Source organism: Euphorbia lathyris, chromosome 2 (genome assembly GCF_963576675.1).
Source record: "Euphorbia lathyris chromosome 2, ddEupLath1.1, whole genome shotgun sequence".
In the NCBI taxonomy this organism is placed as follows: domain Eukaryota; kingdom Viridiplantae; phylum Streptophyta; class Magnoliopsida; order Malpighiales; family Euphorbiaceae; genus Euphorbia; species Euphorbia lathyris.
This window is the reverse complement of record NC_088911.1, coordinates 49,255,567-49,281,088: the sequence shown is the minus strand read 5'-3', so window position 1 is coordinate 49,281,088 and position 25,522 is coordinate 49,255,567. Positions and strand designations below refer to the sequence as shown.

The window sequence follows — 25,522 nt, the reverse complement described above, 5'->3', positions numbered from 1 at the left end:
CCTATTTAAAGTTTGTTTGATTTCTAAGTTATATTGGAAACGCTTGGGATTTTCAGTTAAAGTTTATAAGGTGGGTGGTTTTAACTGTTGGGACTGGTTTGTTGGGGTATTGAATATTTTGCCACAGGTTGAAAGGGCAATGTTATGCGATTTAATCTGGTATTTATGGTTTGAACGGAATAGAATGGTACATGGACGGAGTCGTCTAAGCCATGTATAAAATGGGGATTTTATTAATTCTATTTTGGAAGGATATGTTTCGGTGCATGTTTTAAACAACACCAGGACATCGGGTAATGTTTTTTGTGACATTAGGTCGTCTGACTAGTTATCGCTAACTGATCGGATTGTTAAATTTAATCGCGATACTGTGTCGGACACGTAAAAGTGCTTTTGGGTTAGTTGTTCAAGATTGCAATGGTTTGGTTGCGCTTTTGGGTGGTGGACCTCTAGGATTGGCACTGTCTACTTCACATGCAAATTTATATATTGTCATTCGAGTTGTACATGCTTGTGGTTATCATCCGGTTCTCGTAGATACGGATTCTATTTCTACAGTTCATCTTCCTCACGGTGATTTAAAGGTTGCAAATTGGTTAGGAACATTTGTATGCGATATTTTAACAGAAGCAACGACATTTGAAGATATTCAATTCGTGCATGAACAAGAAGTTGCGAATTCGAGCTCATAATCTAACCTTTTGCATTGTTTCTCTTTCACAAATGGAAATTCTAATAAAAGATTTCCCTCCTTTTGTAGTGAATTGTATTCAAACTAATTCTCACATGCTTTTTCTTAATGTAAGTGTTTGATTATAAAAAAAAAATGATAAAACATATAACATTTCTTATTTTATACATTTTTTCTACGTAATCATACTCTCTTCAATATTAAGTAATTGAATTCTTAATTTTTATATAATTATAATAAAACTATAAACATGAACTTTTTATCTGTAATGGTAATAAGATACACACCAAAATGCAATTTTGAAAATTAAGGTCAATGAATTTGGAGTAGATTTGAAGATTTTTTTGGCAGATTCATGTTTGTTGCATATTGCAGAAATCCATCCTCTCCTCTTGTGCATAATGTTATGTTATGGTTGATGTTTGCTTTTTGGAACGAACATCTTGCTGATACTAGGATGATTTGGATTAATCTTGTTCCCATAGACAATCTTTTTCCTATCTCTATTATCGTTGTAATTTTGAATTGGAACTGCCGGATAGACAAGGGGCCAATATTGCTTATTAACTCCTACGTTTTTACATATTACATTAGTAATTCATATATTTAGAGAGATATCTGTAACCATAGAACCCAGCACATGTTGATGTTTGCCAAGCCCCCCAGGTAGCTCCATAGCTCAATTGCAGAACACGGACCACATATCCGGCAGTTCCGATTCAAAATATACCATTCTCAGTTCCTTGCTCATTTAACTTGGCCACTTTACATCCCAAATATAAAGCAATTGGAATAGCAAGGCACAAGCAGGGGGCTATCTTCTACCACCATTGGCTGCCTGAAAGGATTTATTTGAATCTACAAGGCACAGACATTAATCAAGCTCTAATCATATTCTGCAATAGATAAAATACTATTGAAAATGTCAACACACCGGAATGCTGAGAGGGCGTTTAGTTACACTGGTTATACAGCATGCTGCCAGATGGCAAGCTTCTTCGCAGTAATCAGAAAACACTGCCGGGACATCTATCTCTTTTATCAACTCCTGGGATATGTATCCAACAATAAAGTGAAGAAAGAAAAAGATAAAATAAATCAACTAATAAAAACAAAATTCGTTAGTTCCTTAGTGGCCTCACTCACACAAAAACATATACAGCTAGAGATGCAAAAAGAAATATATTCAGAGCATTGAAGCCATACAAGAGTAGGTAACCAACTCGTATAAGCAGCAATTCCAGCATTTGGAGCAACAATTATATGAGGAGCTGAAGCCTGTCCATAAATAATACCATGAGAAACTGTAAAAAGTAACAGAGGATAAAGGGAAAATGTGACACTGCATTCACAAGTAGGTTGAACCCACAGACAGATTGAGGAAAAAGAAGACCTGCATTAAATCTCTGTAACAATCATGGTAGTATCCTCTATGAAACTGGATCGTCACTTTTGAAGATTTATCAGTATTAGTAACTGTGTTGCTGTTCACATTTTTGCTTGAATGCCTGCAAGGGCACTCTGTATCCGAGCATTGAGCGTAACTGTGGAGATGAACTTTCTGACCATCCCTACCAATGCACAAGAACGGTTAAGCTCCACCTGGTAAACAGAGATTTTTTTTTTAAAGAAAAAAAAAATCCTCAAGGTTGATATCCAATAAAGGAACCAATAAACAGAACTGGGTACACAAAAATTCTATCTTCATTTAAGCCACTGACCAATTATCTGGAATTGCTGGTCCAATGAGTTCTATACGAACCTTCATGCGGGGAAAAAGTGCATGCAACTCCCCAAAAGCAGCCAATTGTAGAAGCTCTTTTTCAGGCCCTTTTAACATTCAACAATGAAGTAAATCCAACAAACCTAAGATATGCTATCTATATTTAGTAATTCATAATAAACACATGAGAAGAAAACTTGGCAGTTAATACCATAAACCTTGACTAAAGACATTAGAATGAATATTCTTATTACTATCATAGTTTTCCACGGGAGAAAAAAAAAAGGAAAAAGAAACAGATTATAAGAAGACTTCCAATTAAAATCACGTGAATACAGTATGTCAATCAGTCCTGGTACAAGATATTCTCAACATATTCTCAACGGAAAAAAAAAAAGAAAAAGATTGTTTGTCTTGTACATACTACTAAAAAAATTACCATGCATTTGGGATCATGGCGGTTTTGCTTCTAAATGGTAAAGTTGATTAAAAAAAATTACAGAAGACAGTATGATCAACTGATTGACCATGTAAAAGTAAAAAATTTAGCTTAATATTATAGTCATTTCCTAAAAGTCTATTCTAGAAAGCAGCAAGTGGAGATCTTGGTGCGGAAAGCTCCAAGAAAACCATAGTTGAACCTCAGCAAGAAGGCAACACAGAACCATACAATAAAGAGCAATACTACAACAGGACATATTATAAGTAAGCCTATTGACAAGTTTATATACCAGAGAACATGAACATCAGCTGTTATAATTAAGGCCAAAAGGCAGAAATCTTCATCCTAATTCCATTTGTGCACTATACCAAATTTAAACACCTTTTAGCTATGACAGAAATAATAATAAAAGCTATTCTTGGGCCTTAACTATCAGCTTAAGCTTTTGGTTCAATGACAAGCTACAAGAATTACAACAACAAACTAAAACAGCTATAAACTTGTTAGGTGCAAAAAAGTTTTAATACTATTTCAACTACAGTTCCAGTTAGAAGCAGCAAACTAAGTTGCTTCAATAATACAAAATCACAACAGCAGGCAAATATTTCACATTATTATCCAACTTTTGAACTATAACACTTACCAAGATAGTGTATGCACAATTCGTTACAGCTTTCAATAGTTGAGCTTCTCAGAGGAGCAACTTGAATGGCATGATAAATAGTAAGTGGCTGATACAGAAAACCTACTATCAGGTTTGTCATATATCTGGTTATTATGTAATGAAGTTACTAGCTATCCATTTAGCTTGTGGTTCCTGATTTAGATTTAAATAGGAATTAATTGAATTTCATTATCCTAGTCAAAACTTTAGTTTCATAACTTGAATGAGGATTCATGATATAACAGAGTCTTGATAAAAAAAAACTCGACTTGCATACTCAATGATGAAACAGTAGTTGGAGTGGCTCCTTCAAATTCCAGAAAACCTAGAACCACTACACCACAAACAATATGGTATATAACTTGAGCATGCTATGAGCCCTCTATCAAAAATGGAACTGCAGTAAAGGGGGAGACAGGAATATCCATAGCTCTATCTAGTTATATCTGGGTAGGCTTAATAAGATACAGGTTAGAAATGGAAAACTGATTGGCTTCCTGTGAATTATACATATCCAATGTGCTGTATGAGATAATGAGAATTGAGGCTGATAAAAGTATACAAAAAATGGATGGATGGATCATAGTAGAACCAAGATGGATGGAAAATGGAAAAAAATAATTTATAGCACAAAAATTATCTAGTTAGTGGCATAACCAAAATTCGTACCCAGTGAAGAATCAAACCAACAGGTGAATGTAATGGAATGCGTCTCCAATCATAGTAATCCATCCAGCTAGTTAAATGCTTTGCTGGAGATACAGGCCCTAAATATGACAACTTTGATAAATTGTACAGTCAAAACATAACCAAAAAAAAAAACCCTGGAAGCATAATATGATACCATGACATGGGCATTGTTCATTGGAGAGATTCCATCCTTCATCCCTTGACCTGTTATCCACGTAACACATTCGGTAAAGTTTTGAAATGAAAAATAAATTGTGACAGTTTTAATTTTCATAATGAACAATAGGTGTTGATTGACTTATGTTAAGTTTATCATGAGTAAGCGCAGCCATTTACGAGAACTACCAGAGGTTTTCTTTTCAATGCATACTATCAAACATCAACAATTGAATAATACAACGCAGTAAGACTCTTAGGTACACCACAAAAATGGTAAACAATTTTTCAGCTACATAGGAAAACATATAACATCAGGTGTCTGCTTCCTTTTATCAACATCTAGTTTTCTATAACAAAGTTCAGCTCAAATTTGCTCAAGCATTTTTACGCTAAATATTCAGAAGAGGACAAGAATCATGCACATTAATGAAAATAAGAATAAACCTTAAACAATCGAAAGAAGCAAGCGATGCACCACAGCAGCACTCAAACATCCACATCCCCAATCGATGAAGGCCTCTTTTGCTCAAGAACGAGCATCTAGTCTCATGCTTTTCAAAAACCTAATAAAAGAAAGTAAAATTGATTCAAATTAATAGAATCATTTTTCAATGCAAAATGGCGACTGTAGAATTACCTCAAATGTAGCTTCTCGAGCAAAAGTGAAAGGGAAATCATTCAATTCATCTACACGCTTCATTTGTTGCTCTAGTCTTTCACACTCTTCTTTATGGTCAGTCCAATGAGAAATCTAGCACCAAAAAGAACCAATTGAAGCAGAAATTTAACATTGGAAGGATCAATAGAACCAGTTAGTTCCATTGTTAAGTTAGTTCACCAGAAGCAGTTTATAATAGGATCAATCAGAAGGTAGGGGTTACCTGGTGAGAGACAGAGCAATAAGCAACAGCGCCACATCGACCGCACCGTCTTGTAGGTGGACCAGTGCACCGAGCGGCCCGGCCCCTTCCGGCGCATTCCATTCTTTCAGGTGGAGTCCGTATGTGGCTCCTTAATCCTGTTGCAGTTGCACTAACCTCCCTCAACCCGAAGTACAGAACCTAGAGAGATTAGGGCTGCGCATCAAACTAATTACATACAACCATATCAAAATCCTAATCCTATCCTTTGCTGTCAAATATGATTACTTTTGATTAGGGGATAAAGTAGAAGCCCTCTGCCTATCACTAGTCGGAGGAAAACACATTTTGGTCACCGGAGAAAAAAAAGAAATAGCTAAGCTAGAATACTCAAAAGCTTTCGTTTTTTTTTATCAACTAGGTGGACGTGTTGTTCCATAAAACTGAAAAATTAAGTGCTCAATACTGAGTTGTAAGTGTTAAATACAAGTTAAATCAACTTTTATAAAAATACTAGTTTGATACTAACTCCCTTCCTTTTTTAGAGCATTTCCAATAAAAACTGTTCAAAAGAGTGTATCTGCCATTGAAGTGATGGTAGATGTCAACAACGTTGTCAAAAATGTTGTCAATTCTATTTGAATGTTTGAGTGGTAAGCAAATTCAATGAGAGGCAAATATGTATCCCAATGACCACCAAAATCTAACACACACATTTTCAACATGTCTTCAAGTGTTTGGATTGTTCTTTCAGATTGACCATATGTCTGTAGATGAAAAGTTGTGCTAAAATTTAACCTAGTCCCCAAAGCATTTTGAAGTTTTTTCCAAAATTTTGAAGTAAATACCGAGCCTCTATCTGACATAATAGACACTGGTACTCCATGTAGGCAAACAATTTTATCCACGTACAACTGTGCCAATTTTGCCACTGAATATGTTGTCTTTACTGGAAGAAAATGCGCTGATTTGGTTAATCTATCAACTATGATCCAAATAGAATTATATCCGGTTAAAGCACGGGGCAATCCAACTACAAAATCCATGGTTACCCGCTCTCATTTCCATTTTGGAATAGGCAATTGTTGTAATAATCCCGAAGGCTTCTGATGTTCGAGTTTCACTTGTTGACAAGTCAAACATCGAGATACAAACTCTACTACATCTCGCTTCATACCATTCCACCAATACAACTTCTTAAGATCTTGATACATCTTTGTAGAGCCTGGATGCACATTATAAGCTGCCAAGTGTGCTTCTTCCATGATCTCTTTCCTCAAATCATCTACATTGGGAACACAAAATCGGTCTCCATATCGTAGACATTCACCATCGTCAATTCTAAAATCTCGAGCCTCACCATCATTCAATTCATCTACAATCTTACACAACTGAGGATCTCTTGATTGAGATGCCTTGATTCTATCAAGTAATACCGATCTAACCTTAAAGTGAGCTAAGAATGTGTCATGGTGATTCAACTCTAGTTGCACTCCAGAATCATACAGATCGTGCAGTTCTTTAATCAAAGGTCTTCTTTCTGAGCTAATATGAGCTAGACTTCTTGAAGATTTCCTGCTTAGAGCATCTGCCACGACATTAGCTTTACCAGGATGATATAAAATGGCACAATCATAATCTTTCAAAAGTTCCACCCAACGTTTCTGCCTTAAATTCAAATCCCTTTGTTGGAATATATATTTAAGACTCTTGTGGTCAGTGTAAATTTCACAAGCTTCTCCATATAGATAGTGTCTCCAGATCTTTAGGCAAATACTACTGCTGCCATCTCTAAGTCGTGAGTTGGATAATTCTGTTCATGTTTCTTTAATTGTCTCGAAGCATAGGCTACAACCCTACCATTTTGCATCAAAACACAGCCTAAGCCAACTCTAGAAGCATCACAATATACGTGAATCCTCCTGATCCAGATGGTAAAGTGAGTATCGGTGCTGAAGTCAAACATTCCTTTAACTCGGCTAACTCAGAAAAATATTCCTTTTGTAGTCCTTTAGTAGGCAGAAAAGCTATGTGGATCCAAGGAGGAATGCGTGGTATTCATGGAAGGGGACTATGTTTTTATCAAAGTGTCACCAATGAAAGGAATCATGAGATTTGGAAAGAAAGGAAAGTTGACACCTAGATACATCGGACCATTTGAGAATTTGAAGAGAATAAGTGAAGTTGCATATCAATTAGCACTGCCTCCTAACTTATCACAGGTTCATCCTGTGTTCCATATATCAATGCTAAGGAAATATGTTACTAATCCTTCTCATGTTCTTCATCCTCAAGCGATAGAAGTTAGTGAATATTTATCTTATGAGGAGCAACCAGTGGCAATAGTGGATCGTCAAGTTCGCCAACTTCGATCCAAAGTCATCCCAATGGTGAAGGTGTTATGGAGTAATCATTCTATGGAAGAGTGCACTTGGGAATCCGAATTGGAGATGAAGAACAATTATCCTTATCTATTTCAAACATGAGGTTAGTCCTTCAAATATAAATTCGAGGACGAATTTCTTTAAGGGGGGAAGAATTGTAATACCCCAAATTATATATATATAAGCTATTTGCTAAATTGAATTAGTTAGAAGGAGTTAAAGCTAAAATATAATTTTTTTAGGATTTTTTTTAAAAGATATTATAAATGTAGGGACTAATATGTAAATTGACCAAAAATGATCAAATAAGAACACTGCATATATACGCGCAGTCTTCTTCTTCCTCATACACTACATTGAAGCTTTGTTCCATTCCTCCTTCTTCTCTAACCTCAATCTTCCTCATTTCTTCACCGTTTTTGACGTTCTTTATACCGAAACGAAGCTCTCAACTCCAACTACAAGTGCATGTAAGTTTTATTGTGAGATTTTGAGTTTTTAAAAAACGTTTAGAGACAGAAAATTCGTCACTTTTGTTATTCTCTCTATTTTTCGGTCCTATATTCATTATTTTGAAATTCTAACACCAAAAATGGACTCAGATGGGTCGATTTATCTATGGATACACTAGATTTTGATGCATGCAAGGAGTTTTGAGGTGTAATCGGAGCTACACCGGAAAAAGTAAGAAATCTAACCAAAGTTTAATTTTCCAGTTGATTTTGGGTGTTTTGAGAGTAATTCTAGAATCCTGAAATCATAAGAAACAAAGTGGTATAATTAGTTTCTCAAAACAATCAATTTTAATTTTTTCGATAGGCGGATCCCGACCACCGGTGATATTTTCCGGTGACATGCAAAATAAATGCAGAAAAATTATTTGGTTAACTTCAGAATGTTCTAAATATTATTTAGAACAACATTAATTCTTGGACTTTGGCCAAATTCCTTACTGTTTAGTCTCTATAAATTACGAAAGTATATAGTTGGGTGAAATTAAAGAAAATAAATTAAGTTGAGTCAAAAATAATATTTGGATCCTCATTCAATAAAAATTCAAAATATATATAAGTTTTTTTAAAAAATAAAGGTTGAAGAGAGATTGGACTAAGCATAATTAATTAATTATGCCCTTAAGATTATTGATTAGTTAATTTGATCGGAATAGATATTATGAAAATGAATTATAAATATATATGTTTATATGTTGTTTGATGATGAGTAATTTTGGGAGTAAAGTATTGGAATTAGTGACAGTTATGGAACTGTCAGATGATTGATGTCCAACCGGGTTGATAAAATTGCAGTCTATGGAGTCTCGGTTTGGACTTTGGATATTTTTGAATATATAGGTGTATTTTATTGCATGGTTGACCCTAGTCATTATACTAGGAGGATGTCCATTTTATAGGGGAGACTCTGCCGAATTTTCGGTAGAAAGTCTATAAAACATGACGAAATAAATTTCAATATTTTCCTAAACCAATATAGATTCTAAAAATAATATTATCTCTTTTAGATACTCCACCGGTAGGAGAAGCGACAGTACCTGAAAACTAGGACAGTCAGCTAGGAGCAATTTGTGAGTTAATTATATGTTATGCATTTTTAATTTAGCATTTGCATTCATAATAAATTATTTCATGATATTTCAAGTAAAGTATTATTTTCACTTATAAAAGTGTATTATTATTTATAATAATTTATACGTAATTATTTGTGGATAACATGTGTCATGGACATGCTTCCTGGTGAGCGGCATCAGGACCTTGTGCGCACAAATATTATCGGGTTATTGGATATTAATGATAATAATATCGTGAATGTTGTGATATATGGACAAGCTCGGTTGAGATATTCTCGGGCTATATGATATGTGGATTTTGGATTTTAAGTGAGACTGGGTACGGAATCGGTTGAGTTATTCTCGGTCCTCCAGCTAACTGGACGTGTGGTTGGTTGAGTTATTCTCGGTCCCCCAGTTATTAGATAAAAGTGATATGGTGATTATTGGTGGATTATTAGACTGGGTATTAAGATTTAGGGTCCAACACGTATTAAACCACCTATCTATTTATTGATAAGACAATTTTATGAAAAGCATATTGTGTTATCACTTATATTATATATTATTATTGTTGTTATTATTATTATTATTGTGTGTGACATAAATGTTAAATTACTCATGCATTGCATATAATTAATTCACTATGGGAGGTTTGACTCTTTTAATTTTTCAGGTGACTAGAAGTCTGTTGCAGCCTAATTTCTTTCTTCGGGCAGCACATCTATCTTACTATGTATGACTATTTGAGAATTATGTTAAAAATTTATATTCTAGACCGCAGTACCGGTTTGAGGATTATGTTGCGTGTTTCTTTTTGAAAGTTTTAATATTAAATTATGTTAAGACTATTGGTAAGGTTGATTGTATATTATATTAAAGTTTGCTACGGGTTCCGATAGCTTGAGCTTACCCGTTCCCTAGCGCCGGTCACGGTCCATGGGATTTGTAACCTTGTTTCAAGGTTATCAAACTTTTTTTAATATAAAAAAAGTGATACCTTTTTTTATGACTCTCTCTCATTTCATTATTGGTTGATAATATTTATAATTGAAATAAATTATATATCAAGTAATGATTTATGGGATCATTGTGTCAACTTTTAAAGTTGCTTAATATTATAGCATTTTTAAACAAAAGTTGACAGGAGTGATGTGGATTTATTAAATTAATAAAATATTATATTTTAGTATGATGTGGTAAGTTTTGGCACTCTTTAAAGCAACCTCTATTGGAGATGCTCTTATAAGTCATTCTAGCAGTTGGGTTTTTTCCAAAATATAAGTTTTTCTAGTTTTTCAAAAACTTTTAGTATACTTTTCCGATCTAAACATTAAATTTGTTGCCTTGGTCCATGTGTTTTTCAAAATTACAAAACTTATTCACCAACCATTACATGAGAGAGAATTTTTTTTAGTTAATCAATGTAAATTTATTAATTTCACTCTATATTAATTGTATTTCTTAATTTGTATGAAACAACCTAGAATGACTTATATTTTGGAACGAGGGGAGTAATGTTTAACTTAAAATGCGAGCTTAGTTAGATTTAATTTACAAAGCACTTTTATTTCCAACTATTTTATAGTCTTTAAGAGCATCTCCAACAGCCTCTTAAATTGGCTCTTAAGTTAAAATTTGAGGAGGGAGAATGAAAAATCAGCTCCAACAGCCTCTTAGTGGCTCCTCAAATTACTAAGAGTCTCTCCATCCTCTCTATTAATAGAGAGCATCTCTCCACCTCTTAGTGCCTCTTAATTCATTTTTTTATTAATAATTTAGTATTGGGGACTCTCTCTCCTCACACTATTGGTAAATACAACAACAATTACTAATTTTAATGATAAAATAATAAATAAGGAGTGAATATAAGGAGTATTGTTGGAGATTATATGTCTTAGTCACTCTTAAATCACTAAGAGTTAATTATTTATATTATTTTTAGAGAGTCTAATAAGAGTCTCTTGGAGATGCTCTAAGTTATTTCAATTCATAAATAAAATAATTTATTTATTAGGGGTGCATAGCTCTAAGAAGCATTATGTAGATTGGAGAAAACAGAGTAATGCCCAATAGAGAAGAAAATGAGTTAAAAAATGTTGATTAAAATGGGAATTTGGAGTTCTTTCATCTCCGCTGTTGTTCAACGGATATGAGTATTATCATGTGACAAGTTTTTTCTTTTCTTTTCAATTCTTGCATCAAAAGTTCTTTTTCCATCTATGACATCATGACGTAATCACTATTGAGAATGCATTCTAGCTAAGATGTGAGCTTTTCAAGAAAATCTCAGTCATCAGCGAGCCGAGGCCATGACTACTAAAGAAACTTTAAGTTGGATTAAGAAGCATCGTCCCAGTGAGAAAATTAAAATTCAGTCGGATCGTCTTGTCATAATCAATGCAATTCAAATGGGTTTAGAAGGTCCTTCGTATTTAGTTGACATTATTTCTGATTGTATTCATTTATTACGAGATTTAGAGATGTGCTTTATCTCCTTTATTAAGCGTTCAATGAATTCGGCTGCACATGCTCTAGCAAAAGCGGTCAATTCTGTGTCTGTTCGGAGTGAGTGGGCATGTTGTTGTCATCTAAACAGACTCTAGCAAGTGCACTAGATACAAGTAATAAAGTGATAAATAGAGTATCGTCTCCACAGGGATTGATGACCAAATTTTACTAGAAAAACCTTGCAGAACATGGTGTTCGTGGTGTGTGAATTCTTTATATTGAGAGATATTGCGAATGGGTAACCAAGTAAATGATTCAACTTATGAAAAGGAGTATTTGATAATGATAAAAGGTAGAATAGGCTAGGCCACAGCAGAACATGCTACTTTCAGTCTCTAAACATCATATTTATTCATGAATGACGTAAACTGAAGTCAAGGTCTCTACTTTAATGCTCACTTAAGTCAACTTTCGTGTGTTCTTAAGATTCTAAGATGTACTACAACCTTAAGCGTTCCTAAAGTTGGTTCTTTCTTACATTACGATCGAAACAGAATTTCTATTAAGAAAACCCTTGATACAACCCCCTAACATTCCTGCTTCGGGGTTTGGACGTTTGAGAAATAGTTCCGTGAAGATGAAAGCAGTTCCCTATCATTCATCTAATATTAACATACATGCATACAACAATGGAGTGATAACTTTCTCAAACACAACATAATATATCACCATTCATTCATAAATAAGAAAATAGAAGACTTACATAACATGCCCTAACTGGCCGAACCCGTTCAAAACGACTACTCACTCATGCTAAAGAGTGAACAACCTAAGTCAAATATATAGAAATCCATGGATGGAGCTTTAAAGATCCTAGAGAGCTTCTCTCTCTAAACTTGTTCAAAACTTATCTATCTTCTGCTCCCAAAAAGATGATTCCTACCTTTCCTCCTTTTCCTCTATAAATAGGAGGAACAAAGGGACAAGTACACAAAATATTAACAAAATATTACAAAGCAGAAAGTTTGTTCAAAGTATCCGAGATTTCCCAAAGTGGTTACAAATGTTTTGACCCTTGAACACTCAAGGGTCGATCAATCTTGTCATCATGTTGCTTTTGCCGCCCATTCCTGCCCGCTCCTGCCTGCTTGTCAAGTCGCTATCCGTCATCAGGTACACATCGTTTAACCGCTAGATCAAAGGGTGCACGTCTCCTCTTGGTTGTTTGCAAAACAGGCTGCATAACAGCCTTTTTGACTTAATCTTTTCAAATCTGCATAAAACACTAATTAGTCCTTCATTTAAGTAATATTATGCCTAAAACACCCCTAATTTATCACAAATAGTATGTTTAATTGTAGTCATATTCATACCTAACACATGTCCACCACCATTTCTTAGCAATATTCTTTCATCTGATTTAAGTTAATAAAACTTAGCATTATTTCCAAAAAAAAACTTAAAATGTTAAGTTAAATATTTTAACTTATCAAAATAATTGATTTTTAACTTAATTAAGTAATTTAAGTGGTGGAGAAACAATTGTTCACTTAAATTAAATAAGTATTTAATATTTTAATTTAAGTAATTAAGTTAATTATAAACAAGACCTGCACATGGTACTTAGCTGATTTTATTTATTTATTTTTCCGATCCGCGGTTATTAGTTAATATTTTTTTAGTAAATTTAAGTGGCTAATTTGATTAGCGGTTTATGTGAATATTTGTGATAAAACTTAATTAATTATCTATAGTTAACTAATTAATTGTTTGAATGTGTAAACAGATAGATATAATTAACTATTCTAAAATAAATAAATGCTAATTAGAATTATTTTTAAATTTGAACCATATGTGTTCCATCAATTCCACTTAAAGACTCTAGTGAGTGTTTTGGTTATGAATTTCAACATTTTTTTGAAGTATAAGTTGGAAATAGCTCCATGAATTATTTCAACCGATTGGAGTGTTGATGGAGTCTTCATTATAATCAAAATCAAATAAACTCTTGTATGCATCTCTTTCATCCACAATAATAATGTTGTGCAATATAATACATAATATTTTTTAGAACATTTCTTTGCCAAAGACACTATCTAGTCCTCGTATAATGGCAAAACGAGATTGAAGTACTCCAAATGTCCGTTCAACATCTTTGTGCGTTGCTTCTTGGAATTGGCAAATAATTTTCTTTTTTCTATCAATAAGGTAATGAGATAGTTTTAAAAAACGTACCACGTTAGATAGATATCATCTGTTAGATAGTACATCTTCTGGTATTGTGCGACATTTACTATAAATACAACTGTGAGAGCTTACCCTAGTAAAACAGTAGTGAATAATGAGGATTGATTTAAGACATTGAGATCATTATTGGATCCCGTCACTACAACAAATCATCACTTGCGCCACGAATCATGCCACGAGAATTCAAGATTCGTGGCATATTTTCATTTAGCCATGGGAAAAAGAGATTCCAATAAAAACTTTAGATTACTTGATAAATTTATGCCACGGGTATTTGTTTTTCGTGGCAAAAATATACTTATGTCACGAATTTTGCCACAATAATTTTTTTTCGTGGCTAAATCTATTTTTGCCACGAAAAAAATTTACTCGTGGCATAAAATCACTTATACCACGACTAATTTATTTCATTGCAAGAAAATTAATTAGTTTTAGAATAAATAATGTATTATTCATAAAATAAGAAAAATATATATTAGTTATGTGTTTTAACCTATTATACTAGTTAGACCACATGTATATTTTAAAGTACTTATATTTTATTTTAATCAACTCTTTAATCCTTCCATATATATATTTTCGCTACAAGAAAAATAAATATTAATATGCAAACTTTAATAAGAGTGTAAAATACACTTATTAAAAATATATTCTTTATACATATAATAAAAATAAATTCTGTCACTATATTAGTAAATAAGGCAAAAGCTAACGGGCGCCCGGGACGCTTGTTAGTGGGCTCGTATTTAAAATAGCAATAAACATCTCACTTATTAAAAGATTTCAATTTACCGCCAAACACTTACTCCCTTTCCCTCCTCAAATTTCATTTCCTCCTTGAAAATTTCAGACCAAAACTGCAATAGAAATATTTTCCCTGCTCAAATTTGGTTTTCCCTAAATGCTTCCCTCTTGAAATTCGTTTCTTGCTCCAAAAGTTCAGACCAAAACCCAAATAGAAATCTTATGGCTCCTCAAATCGGGTTTCCCCTAAATGCTCCAAAACTGGTTTCCCTCCTTAAAACCCTAATTGAAATCGTTTGCTCTAAATTTCTCAACCTCTACTGAATTATTCACCTGTGCGAGCTGCTCCAAATCTCTAATTCACCTACGCAAGCTCGTTAGAACATCCACTACCACTCAAGGCAAACCTCCATACCATATCAAATGGCCATCGCTTAAGAAGCAGGTACTTCTTCAAATAATTTCACCTACGCGAGCTCTCTGAACATCCAAAATTGTTGTTTATCTTAGAAATTAGAAAGAGTATCTCCTTTACTTTCTCTCACTTTGATCCCTCTAGGGTTTTCCTTGCTCTTGGTTTGCATGATGAATTTAGGGGTTTAAGTTATCATCAAATTAATTTTGGTCATCAATTTGTTTAATTTCTTGTTTCATTAAAATATAGGAAGAGTATGTGCTTGAATTTGAAAGACATGGTACAACTGGATATTCAGAAAATTGATAGAGATTTGAGAAATGAGACGGAAATAGCTATTAGCTTGCAAAAAGAGAAGGATAATTGTATATACAGGCAGCATGCCAGAAGAAACAACTAGATAACATAGAGGAAATCATTCCTAGGAGTGGGATCCTCTCCCAAAACCATTCCATAGATTTGAAGTGATAGAATTATGGAAGAATGTATTGTAGGGCGAGGACATTAAATGATATATGGAGTGTGGCTATGCCTTATCCACTGTTAGTGAAAGTAGTTGTTCCAGCAGTAAGAATATCTAGTATTAACACTTGGGAGTCTTGCCAAAATATATTGGATATTGTAGTTGTTCCTGCCATAAGAATATCTAGTATTAATAACCCTAGTAGCTATCCAGAATATATTGGATATTGTAGTCCTGCCAAAATTGTCTTGAGCTGTGGAGACGGGGTCCTCATAGGGAAACTATGCCAATTCATGTTTGGGTGCATCCATGTCTGTCTCAGTTGGGATAGAAATTGGAATATTTGTATGAGAAGACCGTATGAAGCTAAGTATGGTCCTTGGTGATTGTCATGCAACTGATTCACCTGCTTTTTCTATCTTGTCACCATGGAGAACAATGTTTGATGCAGGCAGTTGGGAAGTCTTATGCGCAGAATTATAATTCCTAAGTTGGAGGTTGCATTACAAGAGTTCCAGATAAAGCCTTCGTCAGAATCTTGATCATTTTGACTGGGTTATAGCATGGACTTGTGCCATTCTAATTCGTCTAATGGCCAATCTAATGGAAAGGTTTTTCTTTGTCAAATGGTTGCAGGTTTTGTATCATTGGTTGTGTTCAAATCAAAACTTACATGAAGTTCATCAATGGTATATAGGATAAAAGGGAGTCCTTCCACCAGAGCTACAGTCACATAAAAATATTAGGTATCAATTTACACTTGGTCTCAATAAGATTGACAAGGCACTTGAAGGCATGGAAGTGTTTCAACCTGGCTTGAGGGAGAACCTTAGTTATCTTATGGGACAGGAAGCAAAAGCAGTTTGAGGCTCAGTAGAGAGCTACAACTCATTCTCAGCAGCAAGCAACCACATGAAGCACTACTCATACAGATGGTATGTCTGCTGGTCTGGAGATGACTTTGAAAGAAGTGGTAGAGGCCCATGCTCAGCATCATATCTTGCTATTAAAGTCTTGTTCGTCTAAGAATCAATTTCTATCTATAATCAGTTTGTATTTATGTAAAAAGCTAGCCAATAGCTGAATAGGACAAAGTTTAACTCAGTTGCTGGAATCATACATTGGAAATTTTGTTAGTATTTTGTTACTGGGTGGTTCTTTTCACATAACACCTTAATTTCTTTATGGTGTTATTTTAATTGTTCTTCAATCTAGCCACCCTATTTCTCTTTTTTCTTTGTGAATGTACATGCCCATCTTTGAACTCATGGTCATGATGTTGATTTTTCTGTTTAGGTTGCTAAGTATCCAGATGGCAATGGTGGAGTATACACGGGTAGCCTTTTGAATATCTAGTTCAACATGCTGATTACTGCTTACTCAATTGCATACTTTCTTTTCTTGGATTCTTATTTCTATAGTTTGGTTTTTAATTGTTTGTAGCATTGAAATATTCAAGATTGTTGGAAGATATAGCATCAAGAGGGGTTAAGTATGTGGATTGCTATGGAGTTGATAATGCATTGGTAAGATCTTTTCTTTGTTTCCCTTCATATGATTAGGAATTTTAAACCTCGTGCAATTTACTAAATTAAAATGTAGTGATTAAGGTCTTGAAAGTAGGTTTGTGTAGGTGATCCAACGTTTTTACAATATTTTACTGATAAAGGTGTACCTCCTGTTGCAAAAGTTGTTTGTAAGGTTTCCACATGCATTAATACTGGTTAGTACTTGATAAAGTTGTTATTTTTCTTGTGTTGAGTTCTTTAGGTGGATGTGTTTGCCAGAATACACAGATACTATCTGACGTGTGGTTGTGAGTGCGCATGAGAGTGAGGCTGCATGTATCTCATTCATAGAATCTATGCCCTCTTATGCCAACTTAAATAATCCCAAGATATTTGTCGTTTGTTTTATCATTTCATAAAAGTATTTCGTTAGGCTGCATAATTTAAGTTGTTGTTTTTTCTTTTTTCCCTTTTATGTCTAATGTAAATGATTACTTGTTTGTTAAGTCTTGCCCTACAGATTTCCTGCAGAAAATGGAATATAGATGGTTCAATGATGAAGTGCAAACTGTTCGTATTTTGTTCTATTTGTGGGTTATCCCAACATGTATCGAACGCCTGACTGGTTTTTTATTTTCAACATTTATTTAGCAGAGTGGTAGTTTCAACAATGTTTTTATATCCTTCATTAAAATAATTGGGATTCCTGTTTTCTAATGGTTTTTTATTTTTGATTCCTTAATCCAATTGAAATTAGATATATGGGATATGCAAATGGAAAATTTGGTAGAGCTTCTTCACCTTCCATGTTTGTGGCTTTCATATCTTCAGGGAAGGATTCTGATTATAAAGAAAGAACTCTAATGAAGGAGCAACTTGCTTTCTATTACTTACTTGCAGAGATCACTAGAGGTACCTAAATATTTGAATACCATATTAATCATTTTAGTTTGTGTGCTAATTTGTTCTTCTGTATGATTGCAGGGTATCATGGTTTTACTCCTTTTGATGGTATGGCTTCTAGAGTTTTATCCTTGGTTCAGAATCTTCCTACTGGGTGTCCAGCCACGTTTTATTGTATCCATAATCTTAGTGAAAAAGCTAAGATACTCTGCACCGATGTTTGCTCTCACGAGGTTGATATATGGAAAATTTGGCAGGCAGAGTCGGAGCTTTCTAAAAAATTCATAGATTTGCTTTTAGGACTTGTTTCTCTAGTCGATATACAAGTAAGTATTAACCTGTTCAGTTTACTAAACATTCTAATTTATTTATGATATCCATTTGGATGTCCATGAATATAGTTCTGCATAAAAAATTACAAATGAAAGCCAATACGATTTTCTAGTTAGAGGTTGTTTTGTAGAACCAACGAAAAAGAAATAAAGAAGCTTTGTTGATTATGCAATTCTAAAAACAATGTTTTGATGTTCTCTGTTAGTTGATTCTTTTTTTATCGAATATTGCAGTCGGTCAGCAAAGGACGTGAAGCGTTTTTTAGCCTTGTCAATAAGGAGGTACGATCAAGTTTGAATTATCAATTATGTGCAGATTTTATTTTAGGGATAAGTGAAATAGGCTTAAGGTTTTTGGGGAAGTACCAATGTAGGCTCAACGTTAAAATAGCACCAATGTAGGCTTAACGTTTACAAAATAGGCCTAAGGTTTATAGAAAGTATCAATTTAGGCTTCACGTACAAAATAGCACCAATATAGACTTAACGTTTACAAAATAATACGAATTTAAGCTTAACGTTTATAAAATATATTCAATTTAAGCTAAACGTTCCTAAATTCCATGGCTCATGTAATATATGCAATTTTATTAACGTTTAGCTTAAATTGGATATATTTTATAAACGTTAAACTTAAATTCATATTACGTGAGGCCTAAATTGATACTTTCTACAAACCTTAGGCCTATTTTGGTACCTTATGTGACGTGGCGCTGAGTTAGCAAACTTAACGGATGACGTGTCACGTTCTGTTAGTAATTCCTAAATTGATGCTACGTTGTAAACGTTAAAAATAAATTGATGTTATGTTGTAAACGTTAAGCCTATATTGGTGCTATTTTGAACGTTGAGCCTAAATTGGTACTTCCCCAAAAACCTTAGACCTATTTTAGTACCTCCATTTATTTTATATTTCCTACCATAAGGAAATGTCCCTTCATATGTGCTAATACTAACTCCTAATTTGCTCAAAAAGTCATCTAAATTGTTTTTTAGGGAATAGGTAGTACTTTAGGCGGGTAAATTACATACGTGGTGTACAACCTTTGCCCTATTTCACACTTTGATGTACAACTTTTAATTTTGTACAAAAAAGTGTATAACCTTTTGGTGACCTCCCACTAAAGTGTACATCAGGTAATTGTGACCGGTCAAACCGAAGTCAACACGCCACATCAGCATTTCTCATCATACCCATTTTAAAAAGTGAGACCCACTTCTTATATAATTACTAAAATACCCTTGTCCTTTATAAAATTACTAAAATATCCTTATCTTCTTCCTCTCTCTTTAAGTTATATGTTATTTATTTTCTGAAAATATAATTAAGAATTCATTTTTTATTATCTTATTTTGTTTAAAACTTTGATGTTTTATTTTATTTTACACTTTTGAGTTCTTAAAACTTATAAATCTAAGTATTTTATGTTCAGAAAATACTTATGTTCAGAAAAATGTTCTTGGTTTAATTGTAAATGTTTAAGGTTATATATGAACTGAACTAGTAAATTTATGTGAATTTTTTTCTTCTTTCTCTTCTCTCTCTTTCTCCTCTGCTGGGATCTCGTGCTCTTTCATCTCTTCTATGGAAACCAAAATCCTTAATCAAACTCACGGAGAAATTTCGTATTTCAGCGATTTACGAAATCTCGATGCCGTGAAATAACAACTCAACTGGAAAAGAAAAATAAGGGAATAGTTAGACGGTTTCCATGGCTAAGATAAAGCTTCCAGCCGGTTGGAAAACGCCTTCAACAACAGATCCAACGGTGTGCCAACTCCTCACCGGATTTAACGCCATTGGAATCTAACACCAAATTCTATTATCACCTATTTGCAATGTGAAACTCATCTTCTCCAGTTGCAATTCAGTATCATGAGTTTAGCAAGGGAGATCGCCCAAACTCAAATGGTTCTTTACTTTCGCCTTATTCCTTTTACGCCTCATATGCATCTCTGTAATCCCACTCCTTCTGCTGTTGTTTGTTATCGATTATTGCAAATAAAATTTAGAACCAAATGAAATTGAAAGCTTTAGAGAGAGAAGTTAGAGGGAGAAATGGTATAGAGAGGAGTTAGGAGAAAATAGAGGAAGAAGATAAGGATACTTCAGTAATTTTACAAAGGATAATGGTATTTTAGTAATTGTATATGGAGTGGGTCTCACTTTTTAAAATGGGTGGGACAAAAAATAGTGATGTGTCGCGTTGACTTTGGGTTGATCGGTCACAATTACCGGCTGTATACTTTAGTGGGAGGTCATCAAAAGGTTATACACTTTTATGTGCAAAATTAAAGGTTGTATACCAAAATGTGAAATAGGGCAAACGTTATATACCACGTATGTAATTTACCCTACTTTAGGCTTGAAAAGATGCATTGACCAAGAACCAACTCCAACTACTTATATTATACGGACATACTTGAGTTTAGTGCTATGGAAGAAGTCATCCTATTTTGTTTTTGGTTAATGCTTCCAATCTCCATGTTTAATTGTTACTTAATCTCCATGTTTAATTCTTATCCAATTTCCAAAAAGAGTTCAAATGTTTTGTGTTAGGAATTTTGCAACTTTGTGAGATACATGTGTCAAATTTTAGTTTATAATTTTCTTTGTGGATTTGACTATAGACTATAATCTGAGTCTTTGATTAAATTGCTTTTCTTAATTGGCATTTACATCCATTAACTTTAATAAACTGACTCTTTTTTTGTACTAATCAAAATTTTGACATTTATCATTGTTATATCGTTATATGAAGCTTTGAATCTCATCACCTGCATTATTTTGATTGAATTAATTGCTCCTATTAATAGCTTATACTCTTCATCGGGAGTTCCTGTACTGCCTGGGTGGGTTGCTTTTTGCGGGAGACGCATGTGTCGAAAGGTGGCAAGGTGTTGCGAGTCAGGCTTCAGATATAATATCTATGTAAGTAAATTTGATATTATTATTTGTTATTCTTTTTATGACTTGCATCAGTTTTATTCATATCATGCTTAAATTTGTATTTTATGGATGCAGGTCTCTGAACAACAATTTTTTAAGCGGAGATATACCAGACTCTTTGTAGTCGCTTACATGATTGATGAATTTGTAGATTCTTATGTTACTAAAATGGAATAGAATTGAGAGATTTTGTTTTTTTATGGAAGTCTGTTTGTTGAATTTTTCTGTTGAATGGTAGAATGATTGATGTTTACTTATTAATTTTTTGTTTTTTTGTGATTAAAATTTTAAATTTTGTTTATTTTTTATGCTTTTGTTCTTATTGAATTTAATGTAACTTTGTTCAATCCAAAAGTTCTTATGACAATAGCAATAATTAAAAATTAATTCAAAATAAATTGCTAAAATTTGATCAAGTTTGTGACGATTATATTTGTAGCTAAACAAAGTCTTTAGCTATAAGTGTTCTATTTTTGTCACGGTTATGCTCGTGGCTAAGTAAAGTTTCAGCCACGAATGTTATAATTTTGCCATGGTTATACTCGTGGCTTAGTGAGGTTGATTGACATGAGCCATTATATCTTGCCACGTGTATTTTACTCTTACCACGAACTTACATGTGGCAAAGGGATATGATTAGCCACAGATATTTCCGTGGCATAAAACTCAATATATGCCACAACCATCATTTTCCTGTGGCCATTACCTAGCCATGTTCACTTGCGCCATGAGAGATTTATTTTGAATTTCCGTGGCTAAATACTATAGCCACGGAAATATTATACTTGTGCCACGACTCTAACTGTGGCGCAAGTGATGATTTGTTGTAGTGCGTAACAACAAAAATGCATGCTATATCCAAAGATCTTGTGAAGCAATTGCTTCGAGTATGGTTACTAGTGTGTCATGATCACCTCGTGTGAATTGGCCTTTCCATAAAACTAGGTAATTTTACCATTCTCATTGCATACAATCAATGTTTCCCAGCATGCTTATAAAACCACACACCTCCCCCATTTGTAGTAAGCGGTGAATGCCCTCGGCATTGGGTCATCTTAGATATTCGGTGCCAAAAATCTCATTCACTCCCCTAACGAAATTGACTTGGCAATCAATAACAGTAGTTTCATTAATTCGAACATACTCATTAACATAATCAATAACAGATGTCGATGACGTTTCTAGATTCAGATCAGTACTAGACTTTTCCATACTTGGCTTTTAAATATTTGAAGCCATTTCGAGTTTGTGTGAGGAATGCATATGAAAGTTATATGGTGGTGAATTTCCTTCTATGAAGAACGGGGCATGTTTGGGTGTCCGAAAAATGTTAAAATTTTAGTAAGGAAATGAGGACATGAGATAATTTTGGGAATTATAATTTTTTTATTGAATTGAGAATATTCAAATTCTAACTTTGAGGGTTGGTAGATGGATAGTTTGGAAATTTTTTATTAAATGAAGAATATTGAAAATGTAGATTTTGGGGGTTTGTATATGGAGAATTCGGTGAATTTGGATTGAATTGAGCATAATAGAGAAATTGGATTTTTGGAGTTGGTATTTTGAGAAATTTGGAACCCGTTTGATAAGAAAAATAATTTGTGGTATAAAGAATATTGTAGAAAAATGTATGTAATGGTGAGTATTTATATAGATTAATAAAATCATTTACTGTTTAAAACAATTGTTTTAAAAAAATAAAAATAAAACAAACAGTCAAAAATTAACAGTGACAAAATAAATTGTATGCATTCGATTTCTTATTTTTTCGAGAGCGCTCCAATGTCAAATGGATGAAAAATACATCTGATTTTAAGTTTATTTTTTCTAGAGAGCTCCAATGTCAAATACATATTCTTTTAATAATCGGTATTCATGGCGAACTTCCTCTTTCAACTGTAGAGTCCTTTTCCATCAGAATCTCTCGCTATTGTCGAGTGGTCCATCGCTTTCTCCATCATCGTTCACCACTGTCAAGCCTTTGCCGTCAGCATGACTGGCCTCTCCACCTAAAGTGCCCTGATAACTATCGAGGAAGAAACTATACCTGACCTTGTTCTACAACCTAGTGAACTTTGTCGCCCAACATTGTCCGCCCTCCTGGAATCTTCTAGGGTCGTTCATCATGGACCAAGCTATCAAAGTCCTGTTTCTGAAGAGTACATGAGCTGATATATGGAGACATTCGAAGGGTATGTGTGTAGTGGAGTTAGGACCCAACCTATTTCGATTTGAGTTGTTCCATCTTGTCGAACGAGATAGGGTTCTGAAGGGTGGGTCGTGGACTTTGGATCAACACCTATTGATAGTGCAGAAGATTGAGTAGGATCAGAACCTGCCAGAGGTAGCCCTATCATAGTGGAGTTTTGGGTTCAGGTTTTTGACCTCCCATTTGGCTTTATGTCTGAGATTGACGTTGTTTGTGTACGGAACTTTTTAGGCTCTTTTGTGGAAGCTGGTCCCAAAAACTTCATTATTTTATCTTATACTTATCCGTGGATTGGGGTCTCGATTAATGTGCTACAGCCCTTGAAAAGAAAGATGAAGATTAACAAAGTCGGGGGAATTATCTCTTGGGTTCTATTCAAGTATGAGAGGCTCCCGACATTTTGTTTTGTGTGTGGATGTATAGGTCATGCAGATAAGTTTTGCTCAGCACTATTGGAGATGACTGATCCTAATAAGGTGGAACGTGTATTTGTGCCTTAGATGCGAGCTTCAACCAAACGATCATTGGCAGCGCCGATGTCTAAATTTCTACTGCCAGTCCCTCCTTTTAGCAACCCAGGACCAATTGGTGATGTTCGTGGGAAAGGTCATATGTCCACTCTACCTTCTGCCACTATATTCCTGATTCCAAAAATTTCCCAAGTGGTTTGTTAGATGGAAGCAACCTCGTTGGTAGAGACTGCTTGGGATTCTGGTGTAGTACGGCCTGTGATCCCAATTGAATGAGTAAAGAGTGTGGAAAGTGTGTTTTGACAAAGGAAATTGATAGGATTGAAATTGTCAAACCTAAGCATCGGTGCCAAGACTATGTTTAAATGGTAGGGCCATCAGCTTCTATATCCGATACTACAACTCTGACTGATAGTATGAGGCCTGCTATATAAGTGGATAGTTCGGTTATGTTTACAGTGGGAATTGGGGCCCAGTCCCATGAGGAACTACGAAAATTCTGAGCTAGAACTGTAGGGGTTTAGGGAACGCACGCATGGTTCGTAATTTAAAGAACTTTATATCTTGTTTCAGTCCTATTATTGTTTTTTATGGAAGTAAAGTGTAACCGTGCTAAAGTTGAGTTAAAAAAAACATATTGGTCATGATGGTTTATTATTATAGACTCGGTTAATTCAGGGGGTCGTCTTGCACTCTTCTAGAAATTTAAAGATTTTGTACATTTATAAGCATATGCATCTAATTACATTGATGTTACTATTTATCCTTAAGGTTTACCGGAGTATCGATTAAAAGATTTTGATGGGTTTCCTAAAAGGGCGCAAATAAGAGAGTCATGGCAACTTCTTCGATCCTTCAGTGCTTCGTTCGCTACCCCGTAGGTCATCTTAGGTGATTTCAGTGGCTTATTGGCACAGGAGGAGAAAAAGGGTGGTAATCGTCACTCGTCATCAATTTTACGAGGCTTCAATGAGACCATAAACTTTTGTAGGCTCTCCGAAGTAAAAATGTTGGGCTATCCATTTATGTGGCAGAGCGATCGCGGTTCTGCTACTTGTATTAAAGAAAAATTAGACAGAATGTTAGCTTCAGCATCGTGGCTGTCCCAATTTCTTATGGTGTCGGTTCTTAATAAGGATGTGGCCTACTCGGACCATTCTGCACTCATCTTATCTTTAATCGATGTCACGGGTTCTGTCAGCCATGGCTTTTGCTTTGAAAATGCCTGGTTCGGAGAGCCTTGTTGGTCCCATGTGATTAGTTCCATGGGGGGGGGTTAGGAACTAATATAACTTTTTTTTGTTTAATTAATGTGCTGACTTAGTTATTTGGTGAGTTTGTCAACTCAGCTTCTGGTCAGCTTGGCCAGATATGTTATAAGACAGCTTTGGCCGGATATTGACTAAGGCTGTTTTGCTTGTAAGTTAGATGTTGACACTCTTGGAGGTCAGCTTCTAACTCAGCACTTGAAATTACTCAGAGTCAACTTTAAACAATGTTATATGCTGAGTAAACTTCTCACACAACACATGCAAATATATATATTGAGAAAGGGTTAGAGATTACTCAGTATCACTTATCCTGGTTCGGCCTCTCTGCCTACGTCCAGTCCCTAGAGTCCTCCGGGCTTTTAGAATCCAATACTGAGCT

General features: G+C 34.4%; 1 protein-coding gene and 1 pseudogene across 1 annotated transcript; one reads left to right on the top strand and one right to left on the bottom strand.

Annotated features, from left to right (window-relative positions):
• Positions 1-896: 896 nt before the first annotated feature.
• Positions 897-5,804, bottom strand: LOC136218125 (uncharacterized). Its single transcript, XM_066004880.1, has 11 exons — positions 5,251-5,804; positions 5,007-5,120; positions 4,814-4,932; positions 4,365-4,414; positions 4,190-4,287; positions 3,500-3,587; positions 2,413-2,521; positions 2,085-2,262; positions 1,898-1,969; positions 1,626-1,739; positions 897-1,549 (listed from the first exon to the last, which is right to left on the bottom strand). Exons 1-11 carry the CDS (start codon positions 5,350-5,352, stop codon positions 1,457-1,459), a joined length of 1,137 nt encoding a protein of 378 aa, XP_065860952.1. The 5' UTR covers positions 5,353-5,804; the 3' UTR covers positions 897-1,456.
• A 9,507-nt stretch (positions 5,805-15,311) lies between these two features.
• Positions 15,312-21,367, top strand: LOC136216955 (septin and tuftelin-interacting protein 1 homolog 2-like; annotated as a pseudogene).
• Positions 21,368-25,522: the final 4,155 nt, after the last annotated feature.